This window comes from Alligator mississippiensis, chromosome 1 (assembly GCF_030867095.1).
Source record: "Alligator mississippiensis isolate rAllMis1 chromosome 1, rAllMis1, whole genome shotgun sequence".
NCBI lineage: Eukaryota > Metazoa > Chordata > Crocodylia > Alligatoridae > Alligator > Alligator mississippiensis.
The window spans coordinates 299514434-299540706 of NC_081824.1; the positions used below are offsets into that span (position 1 = coordinate 299514434).

At 42.5% G+C, this 26273-nt stretch overlaps 1 protein-coding gene across 4 annotated transcripts in view; it reads left to right on the top strand.

Moving 5' to 3' along the window:
• Positions 1–26273, top strand: part of SLC37A1 (solute carrier family 37 member 1) — a 64642-nt gene that overhangs the window by 5914 nt on the left and 32455 nt on the right. Inside the window, exons 1-7 of one of the 4 annotated variants that reach the window (XR_002090136.2) lie at positions 10376–10542; positions 15398–15620; positions 18381–18462; positions 21181–21307; positions 22421–22499; positions 23933–24068; positions 25664–25740. Coding sequence is in view for 1 of the 4 variants with exons in the window: in XM_006258346.4 (XP_006258408.2) it covers positions 15565–15620; positions 18381–18462; positions 21181–21307; positions 22421–22499; positions 23933–24068; positions 25664–25740 (557 nt within the window). In the remaining 3 variants the exon portion in view is untranslated. Of the gene's footprint in view, positions 1–10375; positions 10543–14018; positions 14942–15397; positions 15621–18380; positions 18463–21180; positions 21308–22420; positions 22500–23932; positions 24069–25663; positions 25741–26273 lie in introns of those variants that run through there. The other 3 variants (XM_006258346.4, XR_009459090.1, XR_002090137.2) reach the window with 3 other exon arrangements.

Sequence of the window (26273 nt, forward strand, 5' to 3'; positions counted from 1 at the left end):
TTCTTGTCCACTATAAAGCTATGGCATTTAATCATCCTGCTCAGAAACTGCAAGTTGGAGCTGTATCAAGTTAACTCTTCTTGTTAATTTGCATTTCTTTGTCCACAGCATTTGTAGTGCTAGCTTCTTCTGTAAAAATAAGTAGATTCATTGGCAATGCATAGGGGGTGCATGCGGGTGCACATGCACCCCCTGAGATTAGACGCTGCCAACACTAGTCGCCACTGGCCACGCCCTCCCCCTGCTGCCAACATTGCCAGTGGTGCCTGCGGGTGGTCGGCACCCAGCACCCCTCAGCCGTCGACACCGCTGCGGCCACCTGCGGCAGCTCCCTGCTCACCACCGCCATGCCCCTGCCACCAACACTGCCTCTGCTGCCTGGGCAGTCACCATGCCCCCCCAGCCTCCAGGGGCGTGCGTCGTTCATGAGTAGATTGCTGATGTTCTGTGCTGTCATATGCATGGCAAGCTGCAGATCCTTTTCCTTCTTGCATAGCTAATCTCCACTGTTCAACACAATCCATGGAGAAAGAAAATCCATGAGTAACTTAGTTGTCTCTTTTCATCTGTTTATTTCACAATAATTATCCCAGTAGTCTTCTCCTTCACTCCCTCCTTGCAGATCTCTAGTCAGTTTGAAAAAAAGGAGACAAAAAAAAGTATTGCTTTTCGAAGTCTAGAAAAAAACCTCTATGACTTCCTGTGAGGAACAGATTTAGACTTCAAGATGATATTATTAAATGTAATATTCTTTTTTGAGGGGTTCAGTCAGGGACTACCTAATTAAGTTCTTATGATGATACACACCAGACCTTCCTCAATTTTTATTACTTCTATAAATACTGTGATTGGAAAAGAAACTTCCATCTCTCCTTTTACTCTCCCAGGGTATGTCCAGTCCCAAGAAGCTGGTGCATGGAGGCTTCAAGTCAGGCTTGACAAGTGTGGGAAATAAACCATAGGTGGACAGGCTGAAATGAGCAGGTCTGCTGGCCAGGCCAAGGTCTAGGTTCAAAGCTAAGGCCTGACAGTGAGAGGCATCACAGGACTAAGCATGATTTGCTGGTCCTATCTTCTCTTCTTTCTGTCAATTTGTGCATTTTTCTCATCCAGACTTCTGTGGGAGGGGAACAGATGGAACACAAGACTGGCAATATGTTGACTTGTATACTATGTTTCTAATCAAACAGTTTATAAGGGTTATTTTTGTTTGTAAATTCTGTGTTGTTACTGCATCCTTGATCATCTTTCTACAGGCAGGCTCTTGAAGGAGAGAAATAGATATACTGTACTAGGTGTCAGGTGTGAGCTAGCTTATTTTCTAGTCAATTTAAGAAAAGATTGAAGAAGACTCTAGAATGTGTGGTCCTGACAAAGTTACTTATTGTTGCATCTTGCCCTACTGTTGTGAATTTTCCAGCTTAAAAATGATGTGGCTTAAGAAGGCCTTTTTTTCATCATGGTAGTGATGAGTGGGGCTGATTCAACCGTGCCTAGGTCAGAAAATGTCAGAGAGCAGTGGGGCTCAACCTTTTGAGCTCAACCTTTGGCCCCACAGGCCAGATAAGTGGAGTGGGGCCAGTATGCAAGCCAGATCAAACCCTGCATGCCAGAACCAGGCTCTGGGACCTGGCACTGCCCCCTCCCACCACTGCATGCTGGAATGGGTTCCCATGGGCTCAGCACCACCACCTTCTACCTTGTGCACTGCGATTCGGTTCTGGTGGCCTGGTGTTGCCTCCTTCTAGCCCCCCACACCCTGATTGGGCCCTGGGGCACCAGATCCAGTGCTTAGGGCCTAGGACTCCTTACAGATTCAAAAATTTAGTGGGGGAGAGGCACTACCGCACTCCTGCTGTCAAATACCTGGACTTGTAGGAAACCCTATAGGCTGGATAACATAGCACCATGGGCCGGATCTGGCCCATGGGACAGAGGTTGAGCACCTTTGTCAGAGAGGATTAAAAGGAAGAATAACTCCCCTCCAAATGATTGCATGCAGAACTAAGGTCTGCTCCACTATGGGGTGGCTTAAGCTTTCTCTCCCCCCAAATTTGAGATCTACAGAAGACAAGGTCCTCCATGCTGCCTATGAGAGCCACAGGTTTCCAGTAGAACAGTTCAAATGGAGACACTGTGCCTAGGACTTCCTCATCTGGGTAATTCCCAAACACCATGAAAGTAGTTTCCTTAGTAGGAGAGAATATACAGACAATCCTGGTGCTGTGCTAGCTTTTCTAAAGAATCATTCACTGGACACAGACCAATCTATTGTCAAGACTGGGCCAAAACTTCTGTGGACAGCATTCACAAGTCTTAGGAAGGGCAGGAGAATGTCACAGAAGCAGCTGACCTAATTTTCCACATGTGACATAAGAGCTGTACATGACTCTTGGAATCACTATTGCTATCATTATCTTTCCTTAAATAGCATGTATGAAAGCAATTCTACAGCCATCTATGTTAGTATATTTCATCAACTACCCCAGTGGTTCTCAAGCTTGCAAAGAAATCAGAAATACCACAACAGGTCAGAATGCTTCTGACACTATGGACTCCTGTTTGAAATCTATGGGTGTATCTTGTGAATTGTGTAAGTGTTTGCACACCTAACAGTGCTAACATTGTGTGGGACCCTGCAATGCCCTTTAGAGGATCTCACAACATCCCAATTGAGAATCACTGGTCTAATCCTTCCCACAATTATAAGTTTGCTTAATCATATGATTAGGGATCTCCATATTAGGGCGCATTTAAAACCACAGGGTGCCGATACACATGCAGCGAGGCTGCTCTGACACGCTGTACTTACAGACTTGATGCTGGAGTGTGATAATTACCGCACTCCAGTAGAATCCAGCGTCACATATATCGGCATCCCCACGTTGAAAAATGGTGGCAGGGACGCTTTAACTAAAGCTCATTCAATTAACTTCAGTTAAAGCACCCCACCGCTGTTTTTCAGTGCGGGGACGTTGATATACGTGACACTTTGGGCACTTTAATTAAACTCCCCCCGCTACTCCCAGAGTACGAGCATAAATGTTCACAGTTTTCACTTCCCTGGTGATCCACGGCAAACGGCCTGGCCATACAAGCCCCTCTGCCAAATGGGGCAGAGGGGGAGGAGGGGAAGGGACAAGCGGTGAAATGAAAAACATGAAAGGAGTTGCTGTGAGGGCACTTACGGCACAATTTACAGGGATCCTTATGTATGATATATGCAATAATCAATCATGAAAATAAGTTTGTGCAATATACTTGGGCTTGGCTCAATTCAATTTTTTATTTTTAATTAATTTCAACGGCTAAAATAAATGTTTGTTTTTGGTTGTAGCCATGTTGGTCTAAGGGCATAGGCAGGCAAGGTTCTTTGAGTAGATGTGATATCTTTTATTAGACTGAGTAGTTTGAAAAAGTTCTTAGGAAGCTTTCAGGTGCAATCACCCTTCTTGAGGCATAGGGAGTCTCTGCTGGTCTGAGACTCCAAGGAAAGATAGAAGTTTAGTTTAGCAGAGCTTAGCTACTCTTATTCCTTGGAGTCTCAGATCAGCAAAGACTCCCTATACCTGAAGAAGGGTGACTGTGCCTGAAGGCTTGCTAAGAACTTTTTCCCAACTACTCGGTCTAATAAAAGATATCACATCTATTCAAAGAACCTTGCCTGCCTATGTTTATTTTTAAGCATTTATTTCCATTTTTATTAAATGAAATTTTCAGGATTCTGTGAAATTTAGGGTGTTTTTCAATTCTTATCAATTTAGGACACACACTCACACAGACCACACGCATTCACATGCACATGCACATGCACATGCACATGGTGGCTGCTGCAGGAGCCGGGGGCCATGCTGGTAAGTCTGTGCTGGGAGGGGGAGTTGTTGGGCAGGACTGGTAGTGCCTGGGAGCCTGGTGCTGCTGGCCCCTTGCTCTGCCCAGGTCCCAGCCAGGGGAGGGGCCAAAATCCAGTGGATCCTGGCCCGGCCTCTACAGGAGTTTGTCCCCTGCCCCGATCCCTACAGGCCAAACTCCTGCCAAGCCCAGGTCAGCTCAGCCCCTGAATAATCAAGGCAGGGGCCAAACTCCCACAAAGGCCCGGCCAGGCTCTGCAGGAGTTTGGCCCCTGCCCCAGCTAGGACCTGGGCAGTGTGAGCAGCTTGCAACACTGAGCTCCACACTACTACTACCCCTGCCTCTTCACCCCTCCACCCACCTCCAGGCACAGCCTTCCTGGCACAGCCTGTGTGTGTGTGTATAGCACCCACTGCCCCAGATGTCCTTACCCCCATCCTGGATTTTTTTTTCTTTTTTTTTTTTTTTTTTTACATCTCCCTTATGTGAATTTTGATGAGTACTGATAGAAATAGTTTCCACTGAGTGTCAGGTGAAATCAGTGTTTATCAATGTCTAGTGATAAAAATCAAATCCTGCCAAGCCTAAATATACTATACTGGGAAGAAAAGCCATGTTTTGACTGGCTGCATGCTGCAATACCTGTATCTGGGTTCAGAAATGCTGCTGCTGCCACTACTGGGCTGGGCTGGGCTGAGGCTGGAGCAATCATGTGCTCCATGTCCCAAGCTGGAGTGGGGCTGGAGCTTGCTACAGCTGAAGGGTAAGTGGCAAGGGCAGGGTGGGAGAGGCTATAGCACAGGAAGTAGAGGAGAAGAAGCAGTCCAGGAGAGAAATGGGGGGAGCAAGCAGCAGGGGAGGCCTGGTGGGTGGACGGGCACTAGGGAAGGCAGGTGCCAGAGGATACAAGCATGGAGAGGGCAAGTAAGGGGGGCAGGAGGGGAAGGCAGAGGGGGGTTGGCAGAAGAGGGAGCAAGTGGTGGGAGGGGGCAGGAGGCAACTTGTAGAGGGTCAAGTGGCAGGGGTGAGGTTGATTGACCCCCTCTACCACCTCCCCCAGTACTGCCTACCCTGCTACTGCCTGCCCCCTTGCCTGCTCTCTCACTACTGCCTCCCCCATTGCCTGCCCCCCTGCCAATGCTTTTCCCATTGTAGCTATGGGAAGGAGGCAGGGAAGAATTTAAGATGACCCTCCAATAATTAGATTCTATATGTGGAAAATTATTTAAAAGTTACAAAATTGCCATGTGTAGAATCAATTACTGGAGGATCATCTTAAATTCAGAATCATCTTAGATTTGGGTAAGTATGGTAATTCTCACTGACTTCAAAAGTAATCAAGCATGTGCCTGAATCAGGGCCTCAAGGAGTTAAGTGTTCAGAACAAATCAGACTAACCTTTCACATCCAGGAAATTGGCTTGAATATTCAGACTGTGATGTCAGCAGCAGTGTCATCAAGGTTATTTCAATATACAGAGCATAACTGCTGTTTATTTTTGGAGACAAGCATGCACCTGCCTTTATTTCCTCTGATGGGAATGCTGGCATTGACTTGGTGAGGGAAGACTTGTCAGTGCAACTATTTTATACATGAGAAATGTGTTGTGGTAGTAGGAGGAAATAACATTGAAACCCAATGCTTTTTTGCACTGTGGTCTGGCTTACATACGGGCTTTTAAACATGTGTTATTTATCTAAATCATTTCCTCCTGACAGTATCAGTATCGCTCCTTACCATCACTAGTTGGTAGCTGACCCTTTTACTGTCCATGGCAGTGGTCTCCTGTGCAAGTAGGGGCACAGACTTCTGTTTCTCCTTCATACCTTATGTATTTGCAACCATCTGGTAAATTTAGCCACTGGCAACCAGTGCTGGCACAGCTGTTCTCACTGCTATGCTAGCTGTGATAGCCTTGGTGGCATTAGAGAGACAAATGGACTGGAAGAGGTTTATTTTATTGAATGGTATTTTACTAAGAGAAACACTTTGTACTTTAAACAGCAGAAAATTTGGATTTTTTTAAAAGGAGATATATGTAGCATGGCACAGAATGTTACTAAAGCAAAGCTAAGCACTTTAGAAGAATACATATGGTATATGACCAGGTCAAAGCAGATTTTAAAAATATGAGAGGCTGTACAGATAATGGTGAAAACCTAATTTGCAATGACTAGTTTTGCATGCATGCAGACTGATGCCCCTCAGGGGGTCTGGCCTTTCTGCTACACAGAACTCAAATCTTTATTTTTTGTGTCAGTCAGAATAAACCCTGCCTGCGATGCCTTCTGGAGATGGCAGAAAAGGGCAGTTGTGTGATTCATGCAAAGTGTACTTCCTAGGGGAACACTCTCTTTCTATTTTTATCTCTGTTAAGTGGCTCAGACTGCATCAATAACATAAATTAACATATAGTTAAAGAAGCAGCCTAGCTAGTGGCTCCCATCTCTATGAATGTCTTGCATCTCCGCATGGCCAGGCTGCTGTTGTTCCTATAGGATATTGTATTGCATGTTGCTGTAACCTTTTCCTCTCTGGCACACAAACTTCTTCATTAGTTAATTACTGTCATTTAGGCATCTTATTCATCCAGGCAGGTACAATTTCAACAATTTTTTTAACTATATCAAGCTTCATGTAACAGTAAGACCTCATTCCTGTTGCACCTGCCTGTACTTGTGTTCAGTTTTACTACTCTGACTTGTTCTATTGACAGACAACTCTCCTGGAAGTAGAGCTGAAGATGTGATTGCAGCATTGAGGTCTCAGAGTAAAATCATTTCAAGAGCCAGTTGTTCTCAAACCTTTTTTTAAGTTGCATACCCCTTTTTAAGTTTATCTGGGACCTCCCTCTATGTTTCTCTGGTACATATCATTTAGAAAAAATACTTTTGTATATCACCGCAAAAGCTCCTGTCATCAAATCTCATCTAAACCAAAATTTAGCTTCAGTTGTATAAAACCATAATCAAACCTAAGTTCATTTTGAAAGAAAGAGTTTCTGGAAAATCTTTGGTGCACAGTATGATATCATAACACAAGAATGGAACATAAGAATCAATAATGAGTCATATCAATTGTACAAAGACCCAACCCTGACACAGGAAATCAGAGCACAGTTCAGTAGCTGGGCCACGTGGAAAGAATGGAATTAATCCAACACAAAAGGAAGTGCTCAGAGTGCCAGAGGGTAGAAAGGCTACCTGAACAACCAGGAGGAAGGTGGCTAGATGATGTAGTGTCAAACCTACAGAAATTAAATGGGGATAACTGGAAGATGAAGATACATAGCACATGTGAATGGATGGAGATAGTGGAGGCAGCCAAGGGCCTCTAGGGCCCATAGTGCTAAATTACATTACATATCACAGCGACTGCCATAACTTTTCTGGTCACCTAAGAAAGATTGTAACATTGTTCTTATTTTTCTTTACTTTAAAAAAAAAATCTTTTTCTTCATTTTCTTTTGTTGATTTTCCCTTCTGCTTTCCCATTCCTTCCTCTTGCATACTTGAAAAGTGGGGTGCCACACATACAGCCCTCAGGCTGAAACTGGCCCACAGAACTTCTTTGGCCAGCCAGGCTACAAGCAGGCTACTCTGATGAACAATTTAGGTGCTTTGGACCCTGATGCACCTGGTGTCTGTGGGGGCTGTGCAGATACAGCCCAGGAAGAGCCCCCATGGTCTGCTTCTGGCCTGGCATCCGAGGTGAGTTTGACATCCCCGTTCCAGAAAAGCACCATGTGCCGCGGGTTGAGAACCTCTGGGGTAGATGTAGTGCAGAAGGGAAACTGAAATAGCAAGCAGAACTTATTTTTTCAGTGACAGCTGTGAGACATTTTGTATATAGATTGCTGAAGCCAGGGATATTACATTATGCAAAACAGACACTGTCTGTACTGCACAGGATAATTAAAGTCACTCCTCAGTAACTACTGAAGTATTTAAAAGTATTAAAAGAAGCAGATATAAAAAAATGCACTACTGGGGTAAAGGTTCATAGAAAAGATAGAAGAAAAAATAATGAAAAGTCCGTTTCTGTAAGAGCAGGATCCAGTTTCCTGGGAAACTATATGTGGTCTTAGCTTTGTACAATGTGAAGAGTATTGCTAGCTCCTGGGATTATATCACAAGACTACCAAAATCCGTTATTTTTCTTTAAGCTAGGGCTGCTCGAATGAATTAGTTGCATCAGAATCACAACTTTCAGATCTTTAAAGAATGTTTCTGATGATCATAGTTGTTGAGAAAAGTTTAAAAATGCTAACCAAGCGCAGCCCAAAGATTCAACAAATCAGAAAGTAACTAAGAATCCTGGAAAAAAAAACTCACCATTTTTTGCGTAGCCTAATTCAAGATTTTAAAATCACTGATGTGGGGACTGGGTGAGCGGAGTTCCTGATGTCAGTGGGGACTACACACAGTACATACAGTTAGTGAAAACGGACGTGTTTCTGCAGGATCTGACCCTATGGCGATCTCAGACACCCAACTGGCATTTGACAAGGATACTGTATACAGCAAATGCATCTTGTATTTCTCAAATCCCTTACAAACAAATACATTAAAAAAGGGATTCGGGAAAAAATAGGATTTAAAGTCCCTGTGTGTAAGAGGTCCCACCCAGGTGAATCTGGACCTTACTTTTCAGGACTTACATTAATGGAAAGGTATAGTTAGTGTATTAAATTAAAATCATGTAGAAGAGGGTATATTTGCACTTTATAGAATAGTGATTTTCAGCTGTGATGCCTTGAGATTCTTTCAAGGGATTCTTTCACGTAATGTTTGTACTGTAAACAAGTTTCACAAGATAAACTCAGAGATTTCAAATAGGAATCTGTAGTCATGGGCGGATGTAGGATTTTGAAAATGGGCGTCACAACTTAAATATCAAGGGAAAAAGAAACTAACAGCTTTACTAATATGCTAGGGGCCTACAGCTGTGTTGTTCAGTTTTAAATTGATGCAAAAAAATATAACTTTATTGGAATGAGGAAAAAAACAGTCTGCAGGGCTGTAAACTAGGAACTACATTACCAGAAGCAGCTAATAGAGAACAGAACTATAGAACAAAGGCAAGCTTCTTTATTGGACATCAAGACCATTAAAAAAGAGAAAGGGTCATTAACGCCTGTGGAATGAAGAGCTTAGAAGGAATCAGGTAGATTTTAATGCGCCAGCTCTCTTTTCTAATGGGCTTGATGTTCCACTAATTGAGCTCTATTTTCTCCTCAATTATGTTAGCAGCTCCTGGTAATTTAATTCGCATTTCACAACCCTTCAGACTGTTTTTAAAACCTTGGTAAAAGCCTGAACTCAGATGCAGAAATAACTTTCAGTAAAGCACTGGACACACTGTCAGGATGTTCATGGCTAGATTTTACTTTATGAATCTCAGAAAAAAGTTGTACCTTTAATTCTAATGACTACAGAATGACTAATGTTAATTCTAATGACTACAGAACTAATGAACCAACAGCTTTTCATTACTTTTTGCCTAGTTCATTGAGGACCGCTGTTATAGACTCATGCATCTATACATAGATTTGTACATAAAATAGGATGTAGCAAATTAATGCATATTCCAATGAAGCGATATTTGTTTTTGCTTCAGGCTTAAAATGAATCATACAGCCTTAGGCCCCTGCTGTAGTAGTAAAGCTTCTAGTTTCTTTTGATCTGGAGGGAAATATGCATTGTGTTCTATGGGCAATGCATCTCACCCTCTATAACCCCCTTTTCAAATCTGCCCATGATCCATCTACCCTGTCTTACACCCATGCAGTTCTGCTGTCTCTTAGGAGCTCCTGGTAGTGTAGCTCCTAGTCCACAGCCCTGCAAACTGTTTTTTAATACATTCCAATAAAGCCATAGTTGCTTTTGTGTCAGTCTCAAACTGAATAATACAGCCCTAGGCCCCTGGAGCAGCAGTAAAACTTCTAGTTTCTTTTGAACTGGAGGAAAAAATACATTGTGTGCTATGGGGTGATGCACCTCACCTCTGCGCCCCCCTTTCCAAAATCCTAGAGCTGCCCACGATACACCCTGCCTGGAAGAGACTGAAGTTACGTTCTTACTCCCAGCTCCTTAGTGACCCAAAAAGGATTTTGCCCCAGCAGGATGAGGCTGAATACGTCTCTCCAGCACTGCAAGTCCTGCCTTGCATTTCATGCAAGATGAGGTTGAAGCTGGGTCCTTATTCCCAGTTCCTCAGTGCCCCGAAAAAGATCTTGTCCCTGGGTCCCAGCTCTGCATTCAGGGCTATCGATGTACTTGACACAGGATCGGATTTTAGTAACACACGTTTCTGATGCAATTTTAAGGCTCTAGCCTGAGTAGCTTATCACCAGCCACCTTTAAGGGTTTGGACAAAGGAACCAGGGTCGGGGAATGAGCAACTAGGACTAAAGAAGTGAGAGCAAGGACCCAGCTCCACCCTCGTGGATGAGCAGGACCAGCTCTTGGCCCCCTCCACGGGCCAGGGGCCGCTCTGCTGGGGCTGCCTCCGCCCGGCGGCAGCGCCCCTCTCCCGGGGCCGGGCTGGCAGGCGGGGGCAGGTGAGCGGGGCGGGCTCCTTCCTCCCGCCCTCCCCGGCACCCGCCGGACTGGTTGCGGGGCTGGAGGCAGCAGCCGCGCCCGGCAGGAAGTGTCCCGGCAGCAGGAAGCACGGAGCCGGCTGCATCAGGTAGGGCAGGGGCTGCGGGCTGCAGCGCCCTGGGAGGGGGCCCCTGGGCGCTGATCCCCCTCCCGTTGCTCCCCTGCCAGGCAGGGAAGGGGGAGCAGGAGGTGCTTCCCCTCCGCGGCTCCGTGCTCCCAGGCTGGAGGCTGAGCCGAGCCCCCCTTCGCCTGGGCATCGCCTGTATTGCCGAGGGCTGATCCTGCTCGGGCAGGGGCTGGGCTGGGCTGGGGACCTCTGCAGGTCCCTGCCAGCCTCACTTCTCCCAGCCACGCTGCCCAGGGCTGCTTTCCTGCCCCTTTCCTGGCCCTGGTCCCTTCCTGGCTCCGGCCAGAGTTTGGCTGGGCACCAGGGTGCGAATTAAGGGGGAGCTGAGCCCCCCGCCCCCCCAAGAGATGAGAGCCCCCTGTAAGATTTGAAAAGCGTAACCTGGGGGTGGTCTCTGATTGGCTTGCTCCTTCACTTAGTGGGTGGACTTGTTAATCAATGAACCGTTTAGGTTTTTTTGCACTGGTTAGGATCCTATGGCCTTCCCTCACACCCCTGCTTTGTCTTTTTGTTGTCCCAAGCGATCAGTGATGTGCCCTTAATGCCCCCCTCCCCATCGTGGCGGGGGGAGGGGGGGTCTTAGCTTTATTTGGTGGGCTTCAGTCCCTGTTCTGGACAAGCACATCAAAAGGCTAGCCCGACTGCTCTGCTTTCAGTGCCTGAGTACTAGGGAGACACGGATCTTTGGGCAAATCTTTTATTAGACCAAGTAATTAGTTGGAATTTTTTATTTTTTTTTTTGCAAGCTTTTGGGTACAAACACCCTTCTTCAGGCAGAGGGAGAGTCCCCGAGTACTAGGGAAGCACTGGAGGTCTCCCCTGAAGCTGGTGGCCTGCTTAGTACTACATTGTTTTGCTTTTTTCCCTTCCTTATTTTTTGTTAACTTTCCTGTGTGGCGGCAGTGTTTCTAAACCTCAAAAGATCTGTAGGTTGGAAAGAGGAAGTGTCTTGAGACGTAAACTGTCACGTCTGTGGGGCTGAAGGCGTGGGGAGGGTCTTGCAAGAAGCCTGCATTTCTCTTTAAAAGGGACAGCGGTAGTTGTGCAGCGATAGTTGTGCAGATCTTGTGAAAGGCATGCTGCCTCTGACCCGCAGTACTAAGGCGGTGGTGGAAAACAGCTACAGCTCTGCGCTGTCGGTGGGGTAGACCCACAATTAAATTAGAGTTGCCACGAACACTCACGCTTTCCTGAATGCAGGTCTGCGAACCAGGAAGTTCCACCTGTATCTGTACCACCCTGCTGTTGTCAACATGATCTTGCAGCCTTTAGTGGCAGTTCAGACAGAGTTTGAATGACAGTCCTTTGATTCAGCCCCTTGGCATGTGGGGAGGACAGACAGCTGTCTTTCAGTCAACTTGTGTTGACACTGGGTACCATCACCCATATATTGCCTCGGGTTTAAGAGTTATTTCAGGCCATGTTGCACTGTGTATTTTGAAACAGGATTTTGTTTTCCTTTTGAAAGTGTTATTAGGTTAAAAGGAAACACAAGGAGTACTGACACCTAAGAATTTTTTTTATAAGCCTATTAAAATAGTGGTGTAGGGCTAGAGTGTGGACTTAGTACTTGCACAGGAGAGCAAAGCCTGTCTTACACCTCTACATGATGTAATAAGATTGTGGATCCCAGCATGCAGAGGTGGTTGCTAGTTGCTAGCTGTCTCAGAGAAGATGAGCACAAAGGTGGAGCAATGGGCAAAGCCTTCACTCTGCAATCCCAATGCGCTAGGCAAGTGGAACCAGTGCTAAGGATTGTTGTAACTGGCTGCTGGTATTGAAGCCAGGGGAAACAAGGGGATTGTGTCTTTGGGTGGTGTCTCTCAGATCAGTACTTCCTGGGGTGGTACAGTTAATATGTCTCTTGCTCACTGCTGTGCTTAAAGGTATAATTGAATCCTAAGAATGGAAGTGCCAATTCAAAGCTAACTATAGCATATCATTTTGGACATTGTAGTGAAACAAGGAGATGGGAAAGGTATCATTTATCTACCAGGCTTAGGATTTTACTTTCCTACGCTTCAGTTGCTTCTTTTAAGTTTTAAAAATATCTTCTTGGTATTACTGGGTGCATCTACACATGCGCTTTAAATGCACAGTAGCCTATTTTACTGCACATTAAATCATCACATCAAAAAAAGTGCTAATATGTTAATGTACAGTAAAAATAAGTTACTGTGCATTAAGCATCACTAAAAAAGCGTGTGCTTTTTCTACTGTGCAGTAGGGCAGCCTAATGTGCATCTATGTAGTACCTCATATCAGAGGTACTGAATTTAATGCACAGTAGCAAAAGCACATTAATATGTGTCTAGACGCACCCACAAAACAAAAGGATAGAAGATACATTTAAATATTTTTCCTGAGTTTAGCATGTGTGCATGCTCCAATACAATAATCTTTTCTGCAAGTTAGCTATTACCCTGGTTCCTAACTTTGTATCATACCAGTATCCCTTCTAAAAGATAACTTGCTTCTATGACAAAATGAGATGGTGCTGTTAATGTTTTTAGAGCTGTGTGGTTGTTACTCTTGTCATGAGAGTCAGACTTCCTCCTTTTTTCCTCCTCTTTTTATTATATTTTTGGTGAGTCTGTGTTTAAACAAGATAACAGGCATCCAGTGAACTTATGGGTTAAGAGAGATGATGGGAAATGCCTGAATTTTTTTTTACTGTGAATGTAGGGTGAAATTGACAGCATCTGCATAAAGTCCTCCAAACTTCTGCTTTATGTGAGCAGTTCATGAAAAAAAATTGACTCACACATGCTGTGCACTGCAGGTCTCTCCATGCAGCTGTTATTCCAGCTGTCTATTCCAGGTTTGTCAGGTAGTAGGCTCACTGCCATCTCATAAACCTGGTTTTCCAGCTCACTTCTGTTGTGGCCATCATAGCAGTCTAAGTGGGATTACTTTGAAAAAGTGTTGTCGGTGTGCAGATGTCCCCAGGTGGCTGCTCCAGTAGTGGAACCCTCTGTGTGGAGTGTGAATGGCTGTGGAGGATGTCGGGCGAGCTCTCTGGACTAAGCAAGGAAAAGAGGAATAATGTTCATGGAGAGATGTCAAGCTGAACAAGGGACATCAGGGGGAGCCAAGGGATCCAACAACAAAAGCATAGGGGGATGTTGAGGAACAGACCAGCAAACTTTTGGTGAGAGATTTAATTCTTCCAGGACAAATTGGATTTCTCCTTCCCAGAGGTTAAAAAAGAATCGAAAGTCTCCCGAAAGAGGAGTAGTGTTAGAGTGGCGTTGTAGCCATGATGATCCAGGAATTATGTGAGAGCCAAAGGTTTATCTTTTATTTGACCAGTTGCATAGTTGGAATAAAGATAGACAAGCTTTCGATTGCAGGACATTTTTCTTCAAGATATTGCTCCCCAAAAATTCTTGCCTGAGAAAGGAGGTCAGTCTTGATACAACAGATATTGTGTTCAGTAGTGTCTACTGCTGGCACAGTGCAAGCACAGTTCTTGGGTTCTTTGTACTAAAACAGGAGAATAAAGACTAAAGAAAAAGGCTTGCAAAGCCATGCCACCATGTGATGCTTCCTATGAATCACGTGCTAAGACAAGCTCTTTTTCTTAGCAATAGTAAGCTTTATTTTTTTAATTAAGACTTTTCTTTAGTTCACATTTTTTTGCTCATCTGAAGGGAGATATAGATTAATCATACATCATGTCCACTTTTAAGTCAAAGCTTGAAAGCAAAGCTGCAGTCCCAACTAGCTTTAAGCTTGGTAGCTCAGGTACCAGCAGCAGTATAGCCATAGCTGCACAGAGCTCAGCATGGGCTAGCCACATACATTTTTATGCAGGTTCCCTGGTGAGTTTTGCAGCCTGCACTTAATCTGGGTGTTACTGTTAGCACCTGAGCTATGTTGTTTAAAGCACTGTTGGGTGTGCCTCCACAAACTACAGCCACACCTTTCATTACAATACACTTCCCCTTAGGATTACTGTTCATCAGCTGGCTTGAGCCTGCTGCCAAACAGCAGCACAGCTAGTGCACCACATGCTACCTGTAAGAAAGAATGTTGTGCGTCTTTCACCATTGGAAAAAGGTTTGAGTCAACTGTATTGGAGCAAATCTTGGTACACCCTCCAGTACATTAGATGTTGGACTGCTTTTGATGTGCTAAATGACATTTTTGTCATTTGCAGCAGGTATCACCAAACTAAATTCCTTGAGCCAGAACCACCTACTAAGAGGTTGGATCCAGCCTGCAGAGGTCTGATCAAACCTGGGGGAGCACAGAGGATTGGTTGGTGCACAGTGGCTGGTCACCTCTACAGAGTCCTCCTTCACGGTCCTCCCTGCTGCTCTGTGTATCTGCACTAACCCTCTCTGCAGAGGGCCAGGTATCTACAGTGGTGTGAGTGCAGGCAGCTTGAACTCTGGCAGGGAAGGGGAGATCTGCAGCCTGCAGCAGAGAGCTGGATCATGAGCTTCAGGCCAGGGTTACAAAATGTCACCAGCCCCAATCTGAAAAAATGCCCACTGGCAATTTTTCAGAACCAAAAGCAAAACCCATTGAAGTGGGATTGTAGAGTACTGTTTTTTTTTCCCACCCCTCTGCTTTTTACTGTCCTGACTTAAAGCACAATTTAGCCATGGCACGATCAATTTAGAAAAGGGTCCAGCCTTTCAGAGCTTAATTTTGGATTGATGTAAAACATTCATTCAGATTTTTGACATCTAGAAAACTAGTTACAATAGTTAGCTGTGTTACTGAAAGGTGGAACCTGTGAGGCTGTGATGCTTAGAGTACTAACTTTTCAATATCTCTCCTTCTTATCTTCAAAATGAACTCCTAGCGTGAAGAATTGGCAAATAAGTGACTAAATGCAGAAAAAAGGAAACCCAAGAGGAAATCTGCTCAGTGACACCCCTTGAGAATCTTTCAACAGCCTGCAACATCAGGCAACCTTTTTCCAAGCATTATCATTTTGTCGCCTAAAACCTGATATTAGCAGTGAAGTAGATGGCTCAACTTCCCCCTGGAATTCATTTTATCACTTTATTTACAAGAGATCAGCGGTAAGTTTTAGTACATCTAAAAAACCTTTAATCTTGGAGAATGCGAGTTCTTACCTGAGAATTATTGCTCTATTGCCTCATTCTCTTTTGAACTTCTCAGCGATTAAGATATAAAGTAAGAAAATATTGAAAAAAGTGAGAAAATATTAATTTAATTTTGTAATGAAGAACATTGCCAAGGGTTTAAACTTCAGGATGTTTAATATAAATACCAAGTGACAGAAATGTACCCAACGCCCTTTATCTGTCATTAATTTTCAGGAGTTAGCAAATGAGTGCCTCTTCATACTCTGCTTCATTTTCTTTTGAAGAATCAGCTTTTTATTTTTGAGCTGGTTGGTTCAGGTCAGCAAAACAGATTAATTTGCTCATACTACTGCGTGGAGGAGCTGCTTGTTCCTCCTGTGTGAATCCACTGTTCTGTATATAAAAGTGATGAAGTGCAACAGCTGTACTTGGCTGATTGCTTTTGAAAGCTTTTAATGTTTCATTCTTTTTTGGGTAGCATCAGTTCTTGTGTAATTTCTAAAGAGAGAAAAGAAACATGTCAATGTTAATGAGCAGCTCTAGGAACTTATCTTCCTGACTCCAGCAGATGACCAGCTGAAACCCTGAAAGAAGAGATTTGGTTATGTAATGTGGACCTGCATGTTTTGATTATATTAAAGGCCTAAAATAAAAGGGATGAACAGGGAAACTTTATCCATATATTCCATATGCAGAAAAGAGAGGACCACCATAATTATCCAGCCAGATCAGACCTCTGACCCACACACAGTCCAGAGGACAGAAGCTGGAGCAAAACACATCTTGTAAAAGGATTCCCAATTTGTCCTAAGGATTTTAGGCAATGGCAAATCCATCACCTCCTTTGTAAACTGTTCCAGGGTTTAGCCACCCTCATTGATAGGTGCCTTATTTCAAGATTGAATGTTTTTCTTGCTTGAGCCTGGGTCAGTAAGGTAAAAAAGTCTCCCTGACAGTTCTCGGGGGAGAGACCTCTAAGAAAATCCAGCGACTTGTTCATGCTATGGTAAGTTAATACTCTAGTGTAAATGTATATAGTTAAATACTTGGCAGTACTTGGCTGATGCCTTAGAAGTGCTAGCGTCTTCTGTCTTTCTAGAGGTGCTTCCTATTAGATGGTACTCAAAATTGACTTTCTTTGGTCAGAAAAGTTAAGCCTCCACTGCATCCCCAGCATGCCCCAGGAGGCAGACCCCAAGTACCCACATACCTGATTTTGCTTGCATGCTCCAAACTTGGAAATGCTATAGCAGAGTCACTCTTGGGGCATCCTCAGTGGCTTATCTTGAGCACATAGGGGATGGGTTTTAAAGGCTGGCTGTAAAGGAATGCTCCTAGAGCTGTTTCTCCGCCACATTTCTAGTAGTGGTGTCTGTAAGCAGGATGCAGGTTGGCAGGTCATGTCTGGAGTTGTCCCTGTGAGGAGATACCAGTCATGGCTTAAGCCAGGGCTAGCCAACCTGTGGCATACTTTTCAGAAGCGACATTGGCAGACTGGGGACGGGACAGGCCGCCCATCAGAAAGCAGAGCAGCAGATTGGGTAAGGGAAGAAGATCTGAGTGGCACTGCAGGAGGGGGGCAAGGAATAAGTGGTTAATCTGCGGTACTCCTGTCAAAAAAGTTGCCCCCCTTGGTTTAAGCATACCCTAAAGATCCCACAGCACTTTCTACAGCAGGTTGTGTGTTAGTACAGTACAGTACTACATGGGTCTATACAGTACTACATGATCTATATTTCAGCTGGGGGTTTAAATTATAAAAATGCATTGGGTAAAAACAAATGCAATACAGTTTGACTCTTGAATTCGTGCTTGTTGCTTGAACCATGCATACAGGCAACTGAATGTAATAAAGCATATTAAATGAAAATACATCACGAGGCATAACTGATTTTTATTGCTGTACTGTATGAAGCCCTAGACATGGCCTGGAACCAAACTATGCCAGGGGCTGTATAAATACAGAACAAAAAGGTGGATGGTCTTTGAACTCACCATGTCATTTTTGAAGATTGATAAGCACAGAAGGAAGAAGACATGGCTCTTGCAGACCCATTGGATCTTTCAAACACCTTTTTTTTCCACTTAGGAGTGCAGTAGATGTCAAACATACCAGAAGTGTAAAAACAAGTGTTTTCAAACATGGTTTATAATAAAACCCTCTCCCCTACATTTCTAGTCACATGCAATCTATTTGGCAACAACATCAGTTGATTGCATGTAGCAGCAATAATATGAAAATGAGCATGTGTGTGGGGGGGAGTGTATGTGTATGTATATTATATGCATACACACACACACAAAGCAAAATAAGTTATTGTGTGTGTATGTGTGTACACACACACACACACATTAATTTTCCTATTATTGCTTTTTATTTATATATTATATCATATTAATATTATATAATAAATAGTATACTTTAGCAGCTGTAAACAAGAAGAAAACCTATGGTCCACAGATCATGGTTTGGAAATTTCTGGTATAAAACTGTTAGACCAGCAAGAATGAACAGTTGCTTTGATGCTGGGTTAGGTTAATGGGCAAACTATTGAGACTGCTCAAGTTTACACCTTAATATAGGTTGTTTAGACCTTTTTCAGCTTTAAGAGTTTGTGATAACATGAAGTCAAAAATACTTGAAAAACGCTTTGAAATGTTTTAATAAAAATAGTTATATAAATCTAAATAAAATTTAAGATCTTCAATCTTTCATTTTTCTCTTTGTCATAGGTACCGGGCCTTCATTTTTGTTCTGACCTTTTTGTTGTATGCCTCCTTCCATTTATCAAGGAAACCTATTAGTATAGTTAAGGTAAGTAGAAGTGAAACACTTACTACTTAGAATCAGAAAGATATGCAAACAAAAAAGTGCACTTTTATCTTTCATAACAACAGTGTTAAAGTTTAACCCAGAGTGGTATAAAAATTAATGATGACAATTGCATTTGGCTTACAGTAAACTTTTATAATCTTTCCCAAGAACACATCTAGAATATTGCATGTACTTATCACAAGCTCAAAATAGAAAAGCAGCGTTTCCATATGTCATCTTAACTTTCCACATGTGAGTTAAGCAAAGTAGTTGTGTAAATGTTTTGCTGGATTGGGGCTATAAATTTAGGAAAGTTAAGACTGATGAATCAGTTGCAACCATATGAATGATACAAACTAATCTTCAGAAGGCTTTTTAGTCATTTGTGTTATGGTTGGCTTATTTATGATGAGTGAGTAATGCCTTGATGTCAGAGATAGCAACTGAGGTTTTTATGCCTTCAGACTTGCTGTTCAAGCTGCAAATGTTCTGCTAATAAAGTAACCCAAATTTATTTCTCATATCTGTCCTTCAGTTTATTGTTTAGCACACTGTTATTCAAATTAGTTCTTCCATACTGTTTAGAAGCACTGAACCTGTAAGCAAAATAGTTGACTAGTTATATTTAATAGTTTTATTAACAGTATTGATTTAATTTCTAGTTAGACTGGCTGACCAAAGGGTTAAAGCTGAATTTTGCATTGTTCATATGAGAACCATTATGACATCTTAGCTTAGACTATGTTTGGTTGGGGTTTGAATACAGCATGGTTTGAAAGCATATTGTTTCCAAGGATGTAGTTTTCAGTCTACGCTGGTCCTGAAAATAGTGCTAGGTTTAGCTGTTTCTAGCTTGCATTCAAGTAGTGTGTGAACATTTTCTCAGTCTAATTAATAAACAAAATTCCTTTCTGTCTGTATCTCTCGGGAAGTTTAATTTAGCTATGTGTAAAACGTATATTTTATATTGCTTTCAGATTTGGTAATATGCGTGTTTCTCTCTACTGATCTTTCCAAAAGTTAGAGGGTTGGGTTTTTTTTAACTTTTACAATAAACTGTAATATCAGTTTATTGTACTCTTACATCACCTTTTGATATAATCTGTTAACCCATAGATCCCAATTATGCAAATTTATCGGTGTGGGCAGGCCCTTCTTCCCATATGGAATTCTAGTAATACAAGCTCCTCATAGACTCAAAGGCCATGTCCAGACGAGTGCAGACATTTGGTTCCCTGGCATACCTTGTCCTACTGCTACTTATCCCCAGAGAACACCTGTGCCACACACTCTCTGGCGCATGGCAAGTTACCCCGGGTGGGGTAGGGGAGGCTGGGGCCAGCAACTTGTGCTGGCCCCAGCAGACTTACCTGTGGACTGGAGAAACTGCAGCTGTGGTGCTTGTGCAGCTTGGAGCCTGACCAGCAGCTGGAGCATGGCTTTGGCAGGCCAGGCTCTGGTTTTGAGTGGTGCACGCTGCAGTCACGTGCGCCACCCTGCTTATCCATGCAGGGTTTTTTGACCCTGGGATCTCCTAGGAGGAATGTTTGAGAGAGAAACTGAAAGACAGCGTGAAAGGCAAGGATTTTGGACTAACTGCATAGTTGGGATAAAGGTAGACACAGTTTTAAATGCAAAGGTTTTGTCAGGAGAGAAGCAAGCAAGTTTCTCAGCATTATCAGGTGGCATAAGAACAAATTGCTCTTATTTACTGCAGTATCAATCCAGCTTGGTGTTGCTGAACTTAACAGAGCTATTAAGGATTTACAGCAGTCTGTCTGTGTTCACAGACTTTACATACAAGTGTTTTTGGATAAATACACCCTTCCTTTTTATACTCTGTAAATATAATGTGGTTTCCTTGATTGAGGTGACCTGCTCGTGTTTGACTTGTGTAATATAATGTACCATTGAAATGTGTTCATTGACGACTTTGGCAGCTGTTGGGTGACCTGGGCCTCTTCCCAGCATGATGTTTAGTGTGTTGTGCTGTTGCAGATGCCACCTTCAAATGAGATGTTCAGTCTGAATCCTGACTGATCTCTGATCTCCAAAGCACTTGTTGTGAGATTCCAACTGCTGAATCTGATATGAGGCAAAATCTAATTGTCAATCTGAATTTCTCTTGCAGTTTCTGTTGAATGTAATTTTTCTCCTGTGCCTGCCTTATACAGTCAAATGCTATTACTCTTCCAGGCTTTAATATTGAGTGAAATGATACCTTTACAATATACTGGCCCCAGTCATGTGCAGAAATTTATGCACATGCTTAGCAGTATGCTCTGTCAGAAATCCATTGACCTCAACAGGAGGATTCACAGCCCATAGTTAAACGTATACACAATTGCCGATTGGACTTTTATTAGTGTAGGACCTAATTCTGCTACCAGTTAAGCCAATGGCAAAACTTCCTTTGACTTCTAGTAATCCTGGGACTATGTTATCCCAATCTTATACCAATATAACATTGACTAATGAGGCCGAAATTTGACCCAATATTTGTAAAGTATTTTGAGATCCCTCAGAACAAACAGCACTATAGCAGAGTTTATTAGCCACACGGCCACTCTAGGGGGATCTGGTCCAAATACATTCATGTGTGTTAATTTTAATGAATTCAGTGAGCTTTGATTCAAGCCCCTAAATAAGCCGACTTGTTAAATTTGCTACTGCAGGATTCAGCCGCGAATGAGTTTTCAAATTCTCTTTCTGTGTTAGGGAGAACTACATAAGCACTGTGCTGCTTCAACTGAAGTTGAACTCCACTCCTACAAAGAATATGCTACCCAGAGTCAGCCTGTTAAAAAGTTACCTAATGAGTCTCAATGTGGTTGGGAGCCATTTGGTGAGCTCTTTCACATGTTCATTTTGTAACAGTGGTATTTATAGATGTGCTGGAACTTATTATTTATCACAGAGATTTTTCACGTGGAGACATGGGCAGAAGAGGCATGGGTTTTGTATTTAAATGTTGACTAATCTGCTGTTGTGAATCTTCTAAATCAGGACTGTCCAACTGCTGGGCATGCCACACAGGCTGCAGTGCCGGGAGCCCTGCAGCATGCAGGCCCAAGCTGCATGGGCAGCCCAGCTCTCCCCTGCTCCAGCCATGTGTGTCACACAGGGAGCTTGATTCTCGCGTCCTCTCCCATCCAGCCTCCCCCCAGTCCCCACTGCAGCACATGCAGGCCAGCTCTTTCCTACCGTATGTACAGTACCCCCTCCTTTCCCAGTCACACGCACACCTGAAGTGCTGGCAGCCTGGTTCCTGTATCTCACGTGCACAGAATGAGCAGCCTGGCTTCCACCCTTGCTGCACACACAGCATAGGTACCCCAGTCCCTCCTGCTGCACCTCCCCACCGTCAGGAGGAAGAAGGTGGAAGAGGGCAAGGAAGCCCAAAGAACCTGTCTGCCACAGCAGGACCAACAGTGCAGGGAGGGGGACAGGCAGTGGCTGCTCTGCCAGTTGGAGAGATCTGATCTAAATTTAAATTAAACTCTGTTAACTCCCGTTCAGTAACTTCTTTCCATTGCAAATTGAAACAACCTTCTCACCAGTGAGGACCCAACACCTTTGAAAGTGTGGGGATTTCTAAGATGCCTAAATATTTTTAGGCTTTTGCATTTTCTTGCTTGCTTTCCTTCTTTCCTTCCTTCTTTCTAGATTCGTGTAAATAAATTGTATTTTGCTAATATATTTGTCTTCCATTTCCAAATGTTGTTTTGAGACAAACACCTACTAGTATTTTCATTGTAATTAATAGTTGAAAATACAAAATGAAAAGCTTTAAGAAACAGACGTGTTCTTTATTTCTGCTGGAATATTCTCTTAAAACTAAAAAAGCATATTAGAAAAAAATTAGAAAAAGATGCATGCATGAAATATATAATGGGTTGAAAGCTCTCAATTCCAGATGCAATGGTTTCTGATAACGTTTTGCAAATGTGTTATTTAGATAAGAACAACTACAAGCAACTACTGGGAGCACTGGATTATTCATTTCTATGTGCTTATGCAATTGGAATGTATTTAAGGTAATTCTTTTATACCTTTTGAAAACTACTAATATAAATGGCTGAACTGCTTCACATGTATTGTCCTTCATCACAGGCAAGTTTCTAAGGAGTGATCATTGAAAGGGAAAATTTGGATAGCCACATACATTCAAATCCTGGATCTTGTCACTTTGAAATTATACCTGTCTTGAAACCCATATTATGGTAAACTCTGTAGGTGTGTAAGAAAGATTCCTTCTTCTCCCTTGGGTAGGCATGTATTTAAAGTCTCAACTTAGCTAACTTATCTACATCAGTGTGACAGTAAAAACCTTTCAGCAAATGATTCTATAAATGAATCATTTCTATTATGACTACAGTGAAACTTCTTTGAAAAAAGGGGGGTGTTCTCATGTCAGCATCTGGCATTCAGTGAACTGAATATTGGCCGTTTAACTCTAGCGAATGATACAGATTGCTCAGTTTAATATTTCTGCTGACACTTGTCAATAAATCCTTGGTTAGAATGTTAGTTCTCTTTTTCTGGCTCTGGCTACATAGTACCCTTGCCAAACCTGGGGGGCAGCACTTTCAAGCACATTACTGATGTGGACAGGTTGCATCCCAAACTGGAAGAAGTGCTACTGAGGACCCCTTTACACATTACAGGTATGATGCAATTAACTGGCTAATTGCACAGTTAACTGAGACCAGCTACATATGCAAAGTACCTATCGTGCCATAAAAAGGTCCAACCAGCTATAAAGTTAGACCTCAAAAATGTGTTCTAACTTTATAGCTGGTTGCTACCCAGATTTAATTTACTTGTTTAACAGGGTCTGCCCCTGCAGCTGAGAGCTCTGTCAGTGGACTCTCCATCCCAGCAGTGGCCCCATGCACAGCTGGATCCGAGTCCCACACCTGATGGGACTCTTAGCCATGGCTGTATCCCACTCACAGCTGGGCAGCGCCCCATCAGGCACGAGACACTCAGCCCTGATTGTGTGTGGGGTGCAGCCAGGGACATGTGTCTTGTCAGCTGTGGGACTTGCAGCTGCAGGAGCTTGCTGTTAGCCAGTGCAGAGGCAACCCAGGATAGTAGTCCCAGGCTCTCCCTGTACAGGCAGTAAGGCATAATAGGATCTGATGCTGGATCCCATGTGTGGCATGGCAGGAGACACAGTTGGGTGGATTGCATGTTAGATCCCATTGCGACTTTACCTGCATGTGTTAAATGGGCCCTGAGAGATGGTGCTAATTAGTCCCTTTTGCAGTACCACATGAATATGGGTAGCCTGCTCCCAGTTTCAGAGGCTGCCTTTCTAGAGTAGCATAGGGACCTAGAAGGCTCACTCTGGAACACAGTAAGGTTTCAGGTCAGACATGACTTATATTTCTGAATGCGGGTACTATTCTCCTCCAGTAACTCTTGTTAAATAAACATTTTCTCCTCTTTTCCTGCATGCTCTCAGTGGCATTATAGGCGAACGACTGCCCATCCGGTACTACTTGACAGCTGGAATGCTTGCCAGTGGACTCTTCACTGCAATGTTTGGCTTTGGCTATTTCTATAATGTACATAATCTATGGTTCTACTTGGTGGCTCAGGTAGGCATCCTGCTTTTGTTTCCCTAATTTTTTTGATTTTCCAGAGTGCTTATTATAGCAGCTTGTCTGTTTTTAAATATGAATACTACTTCATGGTTAAATGGCTAGATAAAACGAACTGAATTGCATTTGCTCAGAATGGAATAACAGACTGCTTGCGATACCTTTTCTAGAAATACACTGTCCTAAAATTATTATTTGTTAAATGAAGAAGTTGAACAGAATTTTTTTGAAGAAACTATTTGAGAGTCCAAATAGATTTACAAACAGTTAATCAGCTACATTTTAAGAAACTCTTTTACTGAACTGCCATGATCTGAATATAAGATACTGGATTTTTGTTGCAAATAAGTGTTTAAGAGGCTCAAACAGAGAAGTTTTGTGCACTGGTGTATTAAAGATCTTCCCATGCATCGCAACAAAGCCACAGGAGGAGGGACTTTCCAAAGCATCTGTGCTTCTATCTGAAGCCAATGGGAATTCTTGTTGGCTTCAGCAGAATTTGAGTCAGGCTCTTAATGGGACTTGAGCTTCTAAGTCATTTAAACATTTGAAAACATGCACTCAGAAGAACTAACTTAGTTCTCATAAGTAAGAAACAACAGTTTGAGTGAATACCCATTATTGCATGTTAAAATGCATATTGTTGAGGTGATGCATATTGTACTGCATCTGCTGCATTCACGACAGAATTTTAGATTGGAATTGTCAAAGGAGCCTGAGGAAGTGAGGCACGAGGTCCTTGGGAATTGGGGACATAACTCATTTCTTTGCACTCCATTGAAAATCCCAGTTTAAGCACTTGGAATGTCTTTCAACCTCAGACTTCTGACTGAATTTTGTCTGTTAAATATATGCCTTCGAAATATAAGTGCATTTGTGTGTGTGTGTGTGTGTGTGTGTGTGTGCGTGCGTGTGTGTGTCTACCCCCCCATATATATACACACACATACATACATACATACATACACAGATATATAGATCTATATCGATATAGATCTAGCTATTTGGATATCTATAGATATCTATATAGATATACCAAGTGGCAGATAGATGGGGGAGTGTAATATATGAAAAAATAAAAATTAGGTAAGAGTGAGAGAGAGATCTTGTGTCTTATTCCCTTTAAAAATTGACATCTTAGATTGTAAAACCAGATGGAAGACTCTTTGTATCACTTCTTTATACACAGACATTGCCACACTTTCAAATTAGGGCAAAAAAATTTTTAAAATATATTAAAAAAAAAAAAAAAAAAAAGTTCAGGCATGCAGTTCTCAGCTCTCCTAGCTCTTTTTTTTTTTTTAGCTCTGTCAGGTTCAGTATCCTCATTGGCAAGCTCATAAATAGGACCTTAATTTGCTGCAAGTTTCATCATTAATAGCTTTACTATTAATAACTAGCATAAAAGAAAGAGGTGTAGGTACAAATATTATCATCTTTATGTGAAGAAGGATATACAACAATATTAATTTCAAAATTGAAAGTGTCATATGGGCTTATTCTTGTCCTACACAGGATTTCCTAAAAGATGTACTTGACATAAATTGCATAGGGATTTCTTATTCATACATTTCCCTGTAATATGCTTGCAGATTGCTAATGGATTGGTGCAGACTACTGGCTGGCCTAGTGTAGTTACCTGTATTGGCAACTGGTTTGGAAAAGGAAGGTAAATATATATGTACACATTTTTCAAAGTACTTGTGATATTTGTAGGTCATTACAAATATATTTCTAACAATGCAAATACTTCCATTTAGTTTCAGTGAGGGGTGGTATTTGAATTAGGTAAACCTTGCAGATGATTCCTAAAAATAATTTGATGTCAATTAGCTTATCCGAATAGTTCAAGAAATAATATTTTGTATTATAGTGATTTTTATATTCTAATTTTCTATTTATATTTTATTTTCTCAAAGTATTTCGGAGTGGAATTTATAGGAAGTTTTGAAAAAATTCTCTTTAAAATCAAGATACAGGCTGCTATTGTGCTGTCAGTTTTAAATGGAATTTTTTGTGTCTTTAACTTGCATAAAAATGTCACGGTGTGACTAAAAATAAATATTGGCATAAGGCATGCTTGTTTACAACACTTTTAATTAAAATGCTTTGAATTTTCATAAAAAGAGCTGTGTGGCAAATGGTATAATGACGTGTTTTGTCATTTCTTACAGCTCTTCTCTTTATTTTTTTTTAAATGGC